The sequence below is a fragment of the Amia ocellicauda genome, chromosome 23 (assembly GCF_036373705.1).
Source record: "Amia ocellicauda isolate fAmiCal2 chromosome 23, fAmiCal2.hap1, whole genome shotgun sequence".
NCBI lineage: Eukaryota > Metazoa > Chordata > Actinopteri > Amiiformes > Amiidae > Amia > Amia ocellicauda.
In genome coordinates this window covers 6143711-6160715 of record NC_089872.1, presented here as the reverse complement: position 1 = coordinate 6160715, position 17005 = coordinate 6143711, and the positions used below count along the sequence as shown (strand labels likewise).

Here is a 17005-nt window from a genome sequence, read left to right as displayed (position 1 = left end):
CACAACGGTTAAGCTCAGGATGGTTTAACCCATTCACCGTGCGAGTCTACAGCCGTATTCTCCCCCCTCCCCTACTTACCGACAGGGCGCTGCCACAGCCCTGCAGCTCCGACTGGAAGACCAGGACCGTGTCGTTCTGCCCACTGAGCGCACAGCCTCCCAGCTGGATATCCGCAGCCTGGATCAGCTCGCCGGTACCGAACAGGTCTCTCTCCACCGACACCTGGATCGCGCTGTCCCCGCACTGTGCCCACACGACGGGGGAGACTTGCTGCTTGAACAGAGAAGAATCCACTCGCACAACGGCCTTGGCTCTGGCGGGAGGCTTGGCTCTGGCTGCAGGCTTGGCTCTCGCCCACTTAGAAACTCTGCCGGCGTCGCAGAGCCCAGCGAACACACACAGCACTAGCAGCCCACACCAAGAAGCCCTCGTACGTAGCATTGTGGCGAAAATACAAGAACAGCTCACAGATTCGCGATGCTTACCCAGCCCACACCGCCTCCTTTTATACACTGAGATGATCCCGCTCAGCGTGTCTCTCTGAGGAGACAGCGCGACATTTTCACGTGGAATTCGGCGACAAGTGGGGCTGCAACAGCAGCGGCGCGGATCCAGCGCGGATCCCAGTGCGTCCCGTCCTGCACAGGTGCAGCGAGTAGTGACGACGGAACCGATTTTGCCGCTGTGTGAGCGTGTTTCGTGCTGTCCCGACTTCATTTTTTAGGCTACAGAGAGCAGATGAGCAACACTCAATTCAATGCTGTTGGTACCACTACCAGTACTCCAGCTAATGATTATAATAGTAGCCTGTGAGTTCGTAGAACTAGGACCCTGCCACCTGCTTTCCTCCCCGCGATAGGTGGCCGTGTCGTCTTTTTAAATAATCCCTTATTGATGAATAATCTCACGATTCCACGCGAATCATGTCAATTAGTCAAATTATCAACAGAATACCAGGTGCTGTATTGAATTTTGCAATACACCTCGAAGCATGTAATTTCATGCCTTTACTAGGGAACTGGGATTATCCGAGACAAACGCAGTCTCATTATTACAATTCAATGACAGTGTGCACAAGGATTTCTCAACACTGTGCCAGGGATGTAATTCACGGGTTGCAGATTGCCGTATCTGTGACACAGTCACTTGACTTCATTTTGTATTTGATATGTTTTCTTCAACATTCGTTTGCACCTTTTTATTTCACTAACTTAACATTCTTTAATTACTTTGAATTTGGCTCGATTGAACTTGGGAAATGGGTTGTCAACAGCGTTCATGGCGGTTTTAATTGAATTATCCATAGAGCTCGTGATTGGTGGAAAATACAACTTCATTACAATACAATTCATTGTAATGTACAATACAATTCATCATTTTACAATCTGCTCAAAACAATATTTCAAGAAATAGAAAATATATAGGCGTTGCTGATTGCTCTTTGCGGTTTAGTCCCTTATTGATGAATAATCTCACGATTCCACACGAATCATGTCAATTCATCAGTCGGACACGTTGAATATTGCGGCAGCAACTGTACACAATTATTGAAAGGGGGCATGCAACGCGTTTTGACCTCATATTCATTACGATTGGTCAGAATGTGTCATTACGTCATTTCAGTGTTTCATTTTACGAGTTGCTAGAATTCTGTACCTTCTCTCCGGGACATATAACATGTGTGTTCATCCCATTGCTGGCTTTCTCTTCAGCCTACGGTTTACACCTTCACAACCGTGACTACATTTACAATATTTAATGGTTCATAAATATATTCGTCATGAAAGTAAATGAAATTAGTTTAAGAATTCATGTATTAGCAGGCGTTATCCATGGCGATGTAGACGTATAACCTATAAGCTATACAAAAGCTCAAATATGATCACTTCAGACCCAACCGGAGTAACTGCAATACTATTCAATAACTTCAGAAAGACGGAGTCAGTAGAAGAGCAAATACGGGTTCAAGTCACCTACGGGGCAGAACAAATTGGAACAAATAATGTGACCGTTACATCAGCGTCCGATACCACTGTCTCAAGTATTGTAGATACAAGGCAGTTTAAGTGCAGGATTATACAGCAGGTATAAAAAGAACACATCGCATATTGTAGATCACGGACTCATTTGAAAAGTAGAATACAGCGCAGTGCCAAATTGAAACAAATGTCGAATTGTAAGGGGTTTTAAAGCAATCTGAATTGCACCGCGGTTAGGTTATTCGACTCCCCCCAGACTTACAGTCTTTTATCCTTCACTAACCGAGTGAAATTCTAGTTTCACGATGGTTTACAGTGGTTTAAAATTCAAGTAATAAAAAAGACACTGTTTTCAACATTCATTATCATTGTATTTTAACCGTCAGAATTAACGGAGATTCTGTTAAATGTTATTTTACAGTTGTGAACACTGATTATACGGTAGTTTGTCATTAAAGAATAAACATATTTCAACCTTCACTATTACAGTTAGTTAATTAACCTTCAAAACTACAGAGATTTTTTACAGTGTGGATACAGGAAGCTTATTGGGATTTCTTCTTTGGATCTGGGCAACATGCCAATCAATACAGATCAAGCAAAAGACCAAGTTTAATCCACCTCAGGACTATACTCTCAGCAACCCCTCACACACGAAAGGGAATTCTGAGCAGCGGACACAAGGAGGGGCCACTTGTTGCCACCCCTGTAAAAGGCACAGTAGGGCCACGAGTACTACACACCGGTTGGCGTGCATTACTAGAGGGAAGAGCAGCCACTGAACAGAGGGCCTGGAGTCAGGCTCTGGAGCACACGGCTGAAGGATCTTTGCAAGGCAAGAAGAAACGGAGCGAGTCAGACATTTCACAGTCCACATTTTATTCAAAAACCTGCTCCAGTTACAGTTGGGATGCCCGCATGTGGGGCCTGGCTCTCCACACAGCCGCCAGCACCACAGCACAGAGCACAAGCACCGTGAAGGCAGCCACGGTCAGCACACCATAGCCGAAAGCCTGGGGCACTGTGGAGACGGGAGAGGGACAGGCAGCTCACAAGGGTGCAGACATGAGAGGGCTGAGCGCCAGCAGAGTGTCAAAGCTCCCCTCCTCACCTTCACTGGGAGAAGCCCTCCTGTCCACAGCAGGGAGCTCAGAGGCAGTCAGGATCACTTCCCCACTGGACACCACGGCCATCTCCCTGGAGGCCCTCTGCACCGGGGCAACGGCTCTCCCTGAAGGGACAAGAGCAGCATTACAGAAGCAGCCCCTCCACTGGGGGAGCCTTAGGGAAAGATGCCAGTCCAGCTCACACTGGAACCGAGCCACTCACTCATTCTCTGGTTGCACGGAGTGACACAGCGGTCAGTAGCACTGGGTTGGCACACTGCTGCACTACAGTGGATGAACACCTGGGGGAGCATGAGATGCAGTACAATACAATGCCGCCATGGGGAATGTGGCGTTCCTTGGCCAATAGACCCTTACCTTCGCCTTCAGAGGGAGCTGGGAGCCAGCATCCACAAAAGTGAACATCTGCACGATGAAGCGCTTGTAGTGCGTTGGGTATGGCAGCCCTGAAGAGCCAGCCACAGGAACCAAGGTGGTCTGGTACTGGTCATCTCTGTACGGACACCTGGAAAGAGCACCACACATGGGTCAAGAGGTCTGCCTAAACCACCAACACAAGCTGGCCGGCAAGAGATACAGGGCTCCAGTTACCCAGCAACCAGCAGGCTCCACTGGGGCTGGCCGAGCGGGCTGGGGGTGGAAGTTGCCCAGCAGTCTTCCAGAGTCAGGACAATGTTGGGGTCGGTCCTATTCAGGATGCGAACCTCAACATACACAGGATCCCGCAGGACCTTGGTCACGGGGTAGTCCCCATCACCGTAGTAGGCGTCATACACAGCTTCTACAGGAGGAACGACGGAGAGCTTTAGGAAGCCAGCATGCATTGGAAACCAGTACATAGCATGGCCATGTACAAGGGCTCATCACAGTACCCGTTGCAATCCTGAGCTCCACACCGAGAGGTCCAGGGGCCACGACTGAAGGAGGAGGCGGGGCTGCAGTGTACACTACAGCCTCCACAGGAACAAGCTCACTGCCCGAATACTTGCACAGGAAGGTCAGCCTGGAAGGAGAAGCAGGCAGCCATTGGACCCAGTCGGGTACTGGCACATGGAGACGGCCACTGGGGAGCCCCACTTACTCATAGTAGCTGTCCCTGGTGATGGAGCCATCAGGCCCCTCCTGCACATCACGTTTAGAGGACATCGTGTTCTCGTACACCACATCGCCACCCTCACTCTGGAAGAGGGAAGCAGACCCTCACGTTATACAGCCAAGACAAACAGCACAAGGCGCTGCAATGCTCAGGCCAAAGCTGGGAACCGCTTCCTCACCTTCAGTGTGCTGCCACAGGCACTGACTGGGAACTGGAACAAGGCAAAGCCAGCAGTGGTGCCAACAGGGCTGCAGGGGGCGCCCTGACCCCCCAGCAGGCTGACGGTGTCAAGGCTCAGCGGAGGCCTGGTCACATTCCTGGGTACTACAACCACAAACTGACCATCCGTGGTGCATTGCACAGTCACTGGAGGGAGAGGGGAGAAGATTAGCAAAGCAATGCGCTCAGGAGCCGTTTGTACGAGATTTTGCCAATACCACTCACCCTCATTGCTGTAATAACAGGGCTGTCTTCCCCTCTGATCAAAGCAGCAGTTACTCGCTTCACAGTCGGCTCTACTGATTGCAGGGGCGCCACACGCCATTTTCTCGTTGTCACTAACAGAGCAGTTCTGACCCTGGGCTATAGACACGTCCACCGCAGCCGCCATCAGCAGACAGACAAGACTCCAGACCCGCACGCTCATCCCACACCTCTCCATTGTGCAACTCGGCAACGAAGTGCCGAGAAGCGGCGCTCCGCTCCTTAAATAATCCGGCGCCCTGATTGGCTCAGGGCTGGCCCTGGCGCAGCAGGCTGCACGAGGATTTCAGCCACCCCAGCGGGCCAGTCGGGCTCTTTGGTGGAGCTCTCGCTTTGCTGCCGCACAATCACTGTCAGATGCCACATCACTGTCTGTCGGCAAGCCCGCCGCGCCCCGCTGCGCTCACTTCACTGCCCCGGCTCTCAACGCACAGCTCCCCTACCTACTGAGCACTCATCTCCAAGACTTCCACAGCTTTTTAGAGAGAGTTCCGACTCATCATTCGGTCGGTGTGCGACACTCGCAACAGTAGCAGTGAAGATGAATAGCTGTATGACATTGTAACACGTCTTCTTCAGAGACAGTGAATGCTGGATTTTGAAAAGAACGGAAATGCGAAAGCACATTGAAATTGAGCATCGAGTTCAACTTTAAACGGACAGTGTGCCTCATCACGTCCTCCTTGTGACTTGGGACGAGAACACGATTTGGAGAAACTAGAGACCGGGGGCTTTCAAACGATGTCTTACTCGCGTATGTAGAGTCTTCATAGCATGGGCTACAGGCTTGCGAAATCAGCCATGTGTCCTAGTGTACAGGGCTGATTTGCGTATGCCCGAGTGTTTGTTTCTAGTCTGTCAGCCGATTTGCCTTAAAATACGAAAGGTCACAACTTGTTCTTTAATTTGATACAAGATAAAAGCATATGGCACAACGAAGCAAGGGGAAACACGGTAACACTTTACAATAATGGGCATTAATTCCTCATGAATTCCGATAGTACAACACGGGGAAAACACATGAATGCATGATGTAATTCTTGTGAACTCATTTGTAATTCAAGTATGTGAATTCATCATGATGTAAAGACTCTTATTCATATGGAATTCTTTTTTAATCCCCTGGCGAGCGAGTAAGAGGGTATGAATTCATTATGATTCATGATTATTAAGGGTCTTCTTTTCTGCAGTATGTTCCTCATGAATTAATTCGTAATTCAACAAATGGTGTTAATCATGTGTACAAATCGGGACTGGCTATTTGAATAAAAGCAAACAAAATATATGGATTCATCTCAATTTTGAATTTTAAAATATATTTTTCTTGCAATAATCGGCGTTATGCCAAGTTACGTTTTCTCGTAAGGAATCGAGCTTATTTACAAGCTAATCACATGCACTTCATGTTTAAAGACAATTATTTTGAAGTCATGACTTATTCATGTTTTTCTCCTAATGAACACTGCATGATCGAACAACTATAGTCAACTGAAATATGTGGGTATAGCCGCTTCATGCTTTGCTGTAAGGGCATACAATTATTGTTTTTAAATGTTAGCGCATGTATATACGTGTAAATATTGTAGCGATATCTGCTGCGTGTGTTCGCCACCAAAACAACAAATAATCGGACCGAGCCGTGTTTCCTGCAACAGGCTTTATTTTTCAAAACATTGTAATGCAGCTACACCCGTCTCTATCACTTCTGTCCTGTCCTACTTCTGCGGCGGACCGGGCGCCCCTATATATGCCCTCGGCCCGTGACGTCTCCCCCAATCACGGCGCCTAAGTTCCCGCGCTGCGCTGACCCATGAACGCGGAATTCAGTAATTCCCTCTGTCTAACAGTAATAATTACATTGTTCATTGTTTTCTTGTTTTACTCTGTTTTTAAAGTCTGTAAAGCGCTTTGAGCACCATCAAAAAAGCGCTGAATAAATAAAGGTATTATTATTATTGTTATTATTATGATCACTGAATGCCGTGGAACGCGTTGATGACCCAGCGGACCCGTGTGTGACTCGATTCACAGGCACATCGGGGCACCGTTTGTAGTAGTACATCCCAAACAGCATGAAACCCCTATACCTACATATTTTACTATACATTCTTGCCCCTAGACTAAGGACTTTACTATAATGCTCTGCTCATGCAGTGTTCATTACGAGATAACATGAATCAGTCATGACTTTCAAATAATTGGCTGTAAACATGAAGTGCATTAGCTTGTAAATAAGCATGATTCTTTACAAGAAAACGTAACGTGGCAAAACCCCGATTATTACAAGCAATAATACATTTTAAACCTCAAAATTGTGATGAATCCATACATTTTGTTTGCTTTTATTCAAATAGCCAGTCTCGATTTGTATTGAATTTGTATTTGTAATGAGTTCATACCCTCTTACTTGCTTGCCAGGGGGTTGTGAAAAACATGAATTCATGTGTGAAGACATATACATACATCTGAGTTCACAAGAATAACATCATGCATTCATGTGTTTTTCCTGTGTTGTACTATCGGAATTCATGAAGAATGAATGCCCATTATTGTAAAGTGTTACCAGAAACACAAACAGGAAAAATGCCAGTAGAGAATGGCTACCGCTGAGATTGTTTATTCAACAGTGAACAGGGCAATGTCAGGCTTTAACAACGAGACGAATGGCCATTCTGAGTGCTCTGAATTATGAACATCTACTTGGGGACTTTTCCGAAGAAGGGGATTAACTATAACACGGAAAGCAGACGAAACCGAATGTTAATTAGTATGCATTTTTGATATCAACAGTTAGCAGGTTAATTCTTGATATCAACAATTGTATTATAGATATCAGCAATTATGGATTAAATGTCACAACGGCTTGCCATAAAAATGTCCCCAATTGAAACAAACGGCAGGTAACTGCTGCTCTTTTGGAGGTCCCGGTAGCGCATTAAAACAGCGGGCTCTCTAACCTTTGTGCCACTTCGCTGGGATTAGAGCTCTGGAGCAGAGATTTGTGGCTTTAATCCCAGGCAGGAGATACAGTTGCTGTACATTTGCGCAAGGTACAGTACAGATTGCTCCAATAGAAACACAACTGTACAAAGGGGTCAAGATCTGTTAAAACAATGCTATATGTTGTAAGTCATGTAATCATTTAGAATAAGCAGAGACAGGTCACAAAGTGAACTGATTAAAATAGGAATTTATAAAATGTACTATGCTTTGAATTGCTTTGTATTATGTAAATCTGAATTTGTATTGTTTGATGCCTCGTACTGAACTGTATGTTTGCACGTTGTATTGCGCTTATGTTTTGTAAGTCGCCTTGGCTAAGGGCGTCTGCCAATCAATAAATAATAATAATTATATACTACTACTACTAATAATAATAATGCAGGACTGGTCATCTGAAAATGGAGATTATAGCAATACAAATCAACAACCCTCTACGGCTTTTTAATGTTCATACAATTACAGACAACCCATGAAGAAATTGTCACACACATAAAACAACAAAAAACGCATTCACTTGCTTTGCAAGGTGTACTTTTAAATGTACGGGGGCTGCAACGTATAAAATCCCATTAAGAATCAAGCCTCTGCCACTAAGACTGTAAACCAACCAAATCTCCATCAGTTCCAGCGATCTAATCGCAATATTCAACTTTTGAAATAATTTCCAAATCACAAGTGTGTGAGAGGCTGTGGCGAATGAGTTTTAGGTAGTGCTGTCCGACTCGAGATGCTGCGCACCTGCTAGAAATGTGCGCCTTCATTGGAAATAAGCGGTTTCCGCCGCTGATGTAGGCGTTTCTAGGCGAATGCAAGTCTCTTGTTGTGACGGCCGAATTCATGAACATCTCCATGAATGAGTTTGAGATCCTTATTGATGTGCAGGTGCGTGAGATCAAAGTCATTTTTCTTTCATAGCGGAGCACAAATGTGTTTGGAGTAGTTTTAGCGCACTGAATGCTCGCTCACCTGTTGCTGTCGTGACCGGTATGGTATAGGAACACATTACAAACTAATCACTCTCATCGTAAGTCTGTACAGTTACATTTTCGTCCACGAGAAATCCGGCTATTTCGCGCAGTGCTCCTAACGCTCCTCGCTTAACTCCTGCAGCTCAGAGGAGCGCCTGGCGTACGCGGTCCGAACCCCGAAAAAGTCACTGCTTTTGTTCAAAATACATGGATTCGATTTTTGTATACGCCACCGTCTCCGCAGTCGCTACCAAAATGACAATGTCAGTTTATCTTCATTACGTCATTCTGTTTCGACTAGTTTCAAAGGGTTTGCGGCGTTTCGGCATAGGAGAAAAAGCCCAAGCCGATCTGGGATCACCTCCAGTCGACCCAAAATACAGCAAACGCAAAGGTACACACTCCTAGCTCGGATTCCCGCTCTGTGACGAATGTATACATCTCAAATCAAACCTCAGATTCGATGTAACAGACCCAACACTGCATAGTGGCATCAGATGATCGTTTCTATGGAAAAATATGTAAACGGCCACGGGCATGGCGCACGCATGCACAGGTTTCTCTTCGAGATAATGACGTTAGTTGAACAGGAAGTTAATCCCTCATAGGTTAATTCACATTTGCTTTGAATAGATTAACATGCAAAGCTGCTTTTCGAACAATAATTCGTGATCTACACATCTGATCTAACCGGGTAGCTTCGTGTCGGATGTAAGCGTTTGTAACCCCGTTCTCCTCCTGCAGTTTCTACGATACAGTGTCCTCCGATCAGCTGTAGGCTGCCAGCCCCGTGGCACTGTGGTGCGATGTTCTGAAAGTGGGAATCTTTTTCTGAACACGTGATTTCGAGCCCTCCAGGGCCTAATTTTCGGCATCACTAGCTGTAGGCACAAAAGCTGCAGAGATCCTGGAAAGCAGCAACACGCCAACTGCGAGCTAAAGGACAGTTTTAGACCAGCTGTAGTGGCCATGGATTGCCATCCTGCTGAACTTGGAGAGCAAACAGGAAAGACACAGGGCATGGTCTGTTCTCAGCTTTATTGATCATTCACACAACAGTCAAGCTGTGGGTGAGCTTGCTCTCCTGTACAGCACAGTCCCCAGCACAGCAATGCACACCACAGCCACAGCAGCCACCACACCAGCCAGGAGCACAACCTCAGCAGAGATGCCTGCAAAGAAAGCCCACCCCACTGGTCACTCACTTTAGGTCAAACCCAGACTACAGCAAGAGACCGCAACCTCTGGCTCCAATTTCAATAGGCCCCAGTACCTGCTTCTTTGCGGTCCTCTGCAGTCAGGGGAGACCTCTGGGCATTCGTCTCCACTGGAGGGATGGCATCCTGCGGCTTCTCCAGCACACGCACAAACACTGTGGCATCACCTTCCCATTCTGGAAGGTGGAGAGGCTTGGATCCAGCCACACATACTATACCCCAGTACCACACGCACAACCAGGCAAAGGATCCTTACCCTCCTTGAAAGCCAAGTCCCTCCTGTACCTCCCAAAGTACCTGGATTTAGAGACAGGGCTACAGCTGGAGTCACAGCAGCTACAGACCTGATCGCTCCCATCCACCGAGCTCCAGCTACAATAGGGATACAGCCATCAGGACGGAGACCCGGAGAAGGACACCAAGGGCCTCAAGCACCCTCCTCCCCCTCTACCTGTTGCCCACAGGGTAGCAGGCCTTGTCCAGGTTGTCCACAGCCTGGGAAGCAGCAGTCACCTTCAGGTGGCAGGTCATGTAGATCTGAGCAGAACAGACATTGGCACAGTTAGTGCACCCTGGGAGAGCTGCTTCAATGCCCAAGAAGCCACACAGTTGAGAAAGCAGAGGCCAACCAAGCCAAAGATGCAAAAGCAGTAGTCAAAAGCTCAGAGGCAGAGTGGCTGGGAGACTTACAGAGCTGTTGGCATCATTGTGGAACCTGAAGGCATCAAGCACCATCTGCAGCTTAGTGACGTCCTGAGGTCTTGGCATGAAGTGAGAACTGGAGCCCGTCACCTTGGCATCAATCAGGCAACTGGGGACAGGAGGAAATCCATGATCAGTCCCTGCTCGGAGTCGACACCCAACACCTGCAAGCACCCTGGCCATGCTTAGCTATGGGATCTCACTCACCCATAGTTCCCAATGAAAGTGTAACTGGGAGAAGAGGTCGGGTCAGAGGTCAAGGTGGCCACACAGCTGTCCACAAACAGCCGCAGGGGCACGTGGCTGGCCTGGTTGACGGAGGCTTGGATGTTCAGGACGTCCCCCAGGAAGTACACGTTGGAGGGTCTAGGGGAGCTCCAGTCATCTGCGGAGACGGGGAGCAGCATGAGGCCTCTACAGAGCAGAGCAGCACTCCAGTACACGGGAGGGTTAGAGCTGCATTAGGTTGGCCTCTACCAGTCATGAGCTGCAGGGAGAAGTCCAGGAGATCCTCCGCAGACTTGGTGGAGGTGTATGGGACCCAGGTTGGCTGCAGGGCATCGCTGCTCACATTGTGGAGCCTATGGAGCAGACAGCAATTACACACCGATCCTACAGCAGCTAGGCTGAAGCAGTACTGCAGCAGAGTCCTCACCGGAGGTAGTGACACTCGATGTGGACAACAGCAGGGTCGGTTCTCACGATGCCAGTGTTGGCAATCGGGGACGGGTGGTAGTTTAGGGAGAAGCTGTAAACCAGCTCGTCTTCGGTCATCTACAAGTGAAAGGCACAACGGTTAAGCTCAGGATGGTTTAACCCATTCACCGTGCGAGTCTACAGCCGTATTCTCCCCCCTCCCCTACTTACCGACAGGGCGCTGCCACAGCCCTGCAGCTCCGACTGGAAGACCAGGACCGTGTCGTTCTGCCCACTGAGCGCACAGCCTCCCAGCTGGATATCCGCAGCCTGGATCAGCTCGCCGGTACCGAACAGGTCTCTCTCCACCGACACCTGGATCGCGCTGTCCCCGCACTGTGCCCACACGACGGGGGAGACTTGCTGCTTGAACAGAGAAGAATCCACTCGCACAACGGCCTTGGCTCTGGCGGGAGGCTTGGCTCTGGCTGCAGGCTTGGCTCTCGCCCACTTAGAAACTCTGCCGGCGTCGCAGAGCCCAGCGAACACACACAGCACTAGCAGCCCACACCAAGAAGCCCTCGTACGTAGCATTGTGGCGAAAATACAAGAACAGCTCACAGATTCGCGATGCTTACCCAGCCCACACCGCCTCCTTTTATACACTGAGATGATCCCGCTCAGCGTGTCTCTCTGAGGAGACAGCGCGACATTTTCACGTGGAATTCGGCGACAAGTGGGGCTGCAACAGCAGCGGCGCGGATCCAGCGCGGATCCCAGTGCGTCCCGTCCTGCACAGGTGCAGCGAGTAGTGACGACGGAACCGATTTTGCCGCTGTGTGAGCGTGTTTCGTGCTGTCCCGACTTCATTTTTTAGGCTACAGAGAGCAGATGAGCAACACTCAATTCAATGCTGTTGGTACCACTACCAGTACTCCAGCTAATGATTATAATAGTAGCCTGTGAGTTCGTAGAACTAGGACCCTGCCACCTGCTTTCCTCCCCGCGATAGGTGGCCGTGTCGTCTTTTTAAATAATCCCTTATTGATGAATAATCTCACGATTCCACGCGAATCATGTCAATTAGTCAAGTTATCAACAGAATACCAGGTGCTGTATTGAATTTTGCAATACACCTCGAAGCATGTCATTTCATGCCTTTACTAGGGAACTGGGATTATCCGAGACAAACGCAGTCTCATTATTACAATTCAATGACAGTGTGCACAAGGATTTCTCAACACTGTGCCAGGGATGTAATTCACGGGTTGCAGATTGCCGTATCTGTGACACAGTCACTTGACTTCATTTTGTATTTGATATGTTTTCTTCAACATTCGCTTGCACCTTTTTATTTCACTAACTTAACATTCTTTAATTACTTTGAATTTGGCTCGATTGAACTTGGGAAATGGGTTGTCAACAGCGTTCATGGCGGTTTTAATTGAATTATCCATAGAGCTCGTGATTGGTGGAAAATACATCTTCATTACAATACAATTCATCATTTTACAATCTGCTCAAAACAATATTTCAAGAAATAGAAAATATATAGGCGTTGCTGATTGCTCTTTGCGGTTTAGTCCCTTATTGATGAATAATCTCACGATTCCACACGAATCATGTCAATTCATCAGTCGGACACGTTGAATATTGCGGCAGCAACTGTACACAATTATTGAAAGGGGGCATGCAACGCGTTTTGACCTCATATTCATTACGATTGGTCAGAATGTGTCATTACGTCATTTCAGTGTTTCATTTTACGAGTTGCTAGAATTCTGTACCTTCTCTCCGGGACATATAACATGTGTGTTCATCCCATTGCTGGCTTTCTCTTCAGCCTACGGTTTACACCTTCACAACCGTGACTACATTTACAATATTTAATGGTTCATAAATATATTCGTCATGAAAGTAAATGAAATTAGTTTAAGAATTCATGTATTAGCAGGCGTTATCCATGGCGATGTAGACGTATAACCTATAAGCTATACAAAAGCTCAAATATGATCACTTCAGACCCAACCGGAGTAACTGCAATACTATTCAATAACTTCAGAAAGACGGAGTCAGTAGAAGAGCAAATACGGGTTCAAGTCACCTACGGGGCAGAACAAATTGGAACAAATAATGTGACCGTTACATCAGCGTCCGATACCACTGTCTCAAGTATTGTAGATACAAGGCAGTTTAAGTGCAGGATTATACAGCAGGTATAAAAAGAACACATCGCATATTGTAGATCACGGACTCATTTGAAAAGTAGAATACAGCGCAGTGCCAAATTGAAACAAATGTCGAATTGTAAGGGGTTTTAAAGCAATCTGAATTGCACCGCGGTTAGGTTATTCGACTCCCCCCAGACTTACAGTCTTTTATCCTTCACTAACCGAGTGAAATTCTAGTTTCACGATGGTTTACAGTGGTTTAAAATTCAAGTAATAAAAAAGACACTGTTTTCAACATTCATTATCATTGTATTTTAACCGTCAGAATTAACGGAGATTCTGTTAAATGTTATTTTACAGTTGTGAACACTGATTATACGGTAGTTTGTCATTAAAGAATAAACATATTTCAACCTTCACTATTACAGTTAGTTAATTAACCTTCAAAACTACAGAGATTTTTTACAGTGTGGATACAGGAAGCTTATTGGGATTTCTTCTTTGGATCTGGGCAACATGCCAATCAATACAGATCAAGCAAAAGACCAAGTTTAATCCACCTCAGGACTATACTCTCAGCAACCCCTCACACACGAAAGGGAATTCTGAGCAGCGGACACAAGGAGGGGCCACTTGTTGCCACCCCTGTAAAAGGCACAGTAGGGCCACGAGTACTACACACCGGTTGGCGTGCATTACTAGAGGGAAGAGCAGCCACTGAACAGAGGGCCTGGAGTCAGGCTCTGGAGCACACGGCTGAAGGATCTTTGCAAGGCAAGAAGAAACGGAGCGAGTCAGACATTTCACAGTCCACATTTTATTCAAAAACCTGCTCCAGTTACAGTTGGGATGCCCGCATGTGGGGCCTGGCTCTCCACACAGCCGCCAGCACCACAGCACAGAGCACAAGCACCGTGAAGGCAGCCACGGTCAGCACACCATAGCCGAAAGCCTGGGGCACTGTGGAGACGGGAGAGGGACAGGCAGCTCACAAGGGTGCAGACATGAGAGGGCTGAGCGCCAGCAGAGTGTCAAAGCTCCCCTCCTCACCTTCACTGGGAGAAGCCCTCCTGTCCACAGCAGGGAGCTCAGAGGCAGTCAGGATCACTTCCCCACTGGACACCACGGCCATCTCCCTGGAGGCCCTCTGCACCGGGGCAACGGCTCTCCCTGAAGGGACAAGAGCAGCATTACAGAAGCAGCCCCTCCACTGGGGGAGCCTTAGGGAAAGATGCCAGTCCAGCTCACACTGGAACCGAGCCACTCACTCATTCTCTGGTTGCACGGAGTGACACAGCGGTCAGTAGCACTGGGTTGGCACACTGCTGCACTACAGTGGATGAACACCTGGGGGAGCATGAGATGCAGTACAATACAATGCCGCCATGGGGAATGTGGCGTTCCTTGGCCAATAGACCCTTACCTTCGCCTTCAGAGGGAGCTGGGAGCCAGCATCCACAAAAGTGAACATCTGCACGATGAAGCGCTTGTAGTGCGTTGGGTATGGCAGCCCTGAAGAGCCAGCCACAGGAACCAAGGTGGTCTGGTACTGGTCATCTCTGTACGGACACCTGGAAAGAGCACCACACATGGGTCAAGAGGTCTGCCTAAACCACCAACACAAGCTGGCCGGCAAGAGATACAGGGCTCCAGTTACCCAGCAACCAGCAGGCTCCACTGGGGCTGGCCGAGCGGGCTGGGGGTGGAAGTTGCCCAGCAGTCTTCCAGAGTCAGGACAATGTTGGGGTCGGTCCTATTCAGGATGCGAACCTCAACATACACAGGATCCCGCAGGACCTTGGTCACGGGGTAGTCCCCATCACCGTAGTAGGCGTCATACACAGCTTCTACAGGAGGAACGACGGAGAGCTTTAGGAAGCCAGCATGCATTGGAAACCAGTACATAGCATGGCCATGTACAAGGGCTCATCACAGTACCCGTTGCAATCCTGAGCTCCACACCGAGAGGTCCAGGGGCCACGACTGAAGGAGGAGGCGGGGCTGCAGTGTACACTACAGCCTCCACAGGAACAAGCTCACTGCCCGAATACTTGCACAGGAAGGTCAGCCTGGAAGGAGAAGCAGGCAGCCATTGGACCCAGTCGGGTACTGGCACATGGAGACGGCCACTGGGGAGCCCCACTTACTCATAGTAGCTGTCCCTGGTGATGGAGCCATCAGGCCCCTCCTGCACATCACGTTTAGAGGACATCGTGTTCTCGTACACCACATCGCCACCCTCACTCTGGAAGAGGGAAGCAGACCCTCACGTTATACAGCCAAGACAAACAGCACAAGGCGCTGCAATGCTCAGGCCAAAGCTGGGAACCGCTTCCTCACCTTCAGTGTGCTGCCACAGGCACTGACTGGGAACTGGAACAAGGCAAAGCCAGCAGTGGTGCCAACAGGGCTGCAGGGGGCGCCCTGACCCCCCAGCAGGCTGACGGTGTCAAGGCTCAGCGGAGGCCTGGTCACATTCCTGGGTACTACAACCACAAACTGACCATCCGTGGTGCATTGCACAGTCACTGGAGGGAGAGGGGAGAAGATTAGCAAAGCAATGCGCTCAGGAGCCGTTTGTACGAGATTTTGCCCATACCACTCACCCTCATTGCTGTAATAACAGGGCTGTCTTCCCCTCTGATCAAAGCAGCAGTTACTCGCTTCACAGTCGGCTCTACTGATTGCAGGGGCGCCACACGCCATTTTCTCGTTGTCACTAACAGAGCAGTTCTGACCCTGGGCTATAGACACGTCCACCGCAGCCGCCATCAGCAGACAGACAAGACTCCAGACCCGCACGCTCATCCCACACCTCTCCATTGTGCAACTCGGCAACGAAGTGCCGAGAAGCGGCGCTCCGCTCCTTAAATAATCCGGCGCCCTGATTGGCTCAGGGCTGGCCCTGGCGCAGCAGGCTGCACGAGGATTTCAGCCACCCCAGCGGGCCAGTCGGGCTCTTTGGTGGAGCTCTCGCTTTGCTGCCGCACAATCACTGTCAGATGCCACATCACTGTCTGTCGGCAAGCCCGCCGCGCCCCGCTGCGCTCACTTCACTGCCCCGGCTCTCAACGCACAGCTCCCCTACCTACTGAGCACTCATCTCCAAGACTTCCACAGCTTTTTAGAGAGAGTTCCGACTCATCATTCGGTCGGTGTGCGACACTCGCAACAGTAGCAGTGAAGATGAATAGCTGTATGACATTGTAACACGTCTTCTTCAGAGACAGTGAATGCTGGATTTTGAAAAGAACGGAAATGCGAAAGCACATTGAAATTGAGCATCGAGTTCAACTTTAAACGGACAGTGTGCCTCATCACGTCCTCCTTGTGACTTGGGACGAGAACACGATTTGATGCCCTGATTGCAACGAACCAATTACTTCCAGCGTCACCGAGTGCACTCTGAAAATGTATGGCAAGCAGTTGTGACATTTAATCCATCATTTCTAAAATCAAAAATACAATTGGTGATATCAAGAATGATCTGCTATTTTTGATATCACCAATTGTATTTTGGATTTCATAAACTGTATTTTTGATATCAGAAATTGAATTTTTGCTATCAAAAATGCATACTAATTATAGCATCCGGTTCTATTTGTCATATCAAAAATGCATA

General features: G+C 48.4%; 2 protein-coding genes across 2 annotated transcripts; both read right to left on the bottom strand.

Moving 5' to 3' along the window:
* Positions 1–2838: 2838 nt before the first annotated feature.
* Positions 2839–4864, bottom strand: LOC136719392 (zona pellucida sperm-binding protein 4-like). The gene is made up of 8 exons (XM_066697314.1): positions 4702–4864; positions 4382–4569; positions 4241–4286; positions 3980–4183; positions 3699–3888; positions 3465–3612; positions 3310–3388; positions 2839–3211 (listed from the first exon to the last, which is right to left on the bottom strand). Exons 1-8 carry the CDS (start codon positions 4862–4864, stop codon positions 3030–3032), a joined length of 1200 nt encoding a protein of 399 aa, XP_066553411.1. The 3' UTR covers positions 2839–3029.
* A 9316-nt stretch (positions 4865–14180) lies between these two features.
* Positions 14181–16206, bottom strand: LOC136719391 (zona pellucida sperm-binding protein 4-like). Its single transcript, XM_066697313.1, has 8 exons — positions 16044–16206; positions 15724–15911; positions 15583–15628; positions 15322–15525; positions 15041–15230; positions 14807–14954; positions 14652–14730; positions 14181–14553 (listed from the first exon to the last, which is right to left on the bottom strand). The coding sequence occupies exons 1-8, from the start codon at positions 16204–16206 to the stop codon at positions 14372–14374; spliced, it is 1200 nt and encodes a 399-aa protein (XP_066553410.1). The 3' UTR covers positions 14181–14371.
* Positions 16207–17005: the final 799 nt, after the last annotated feature.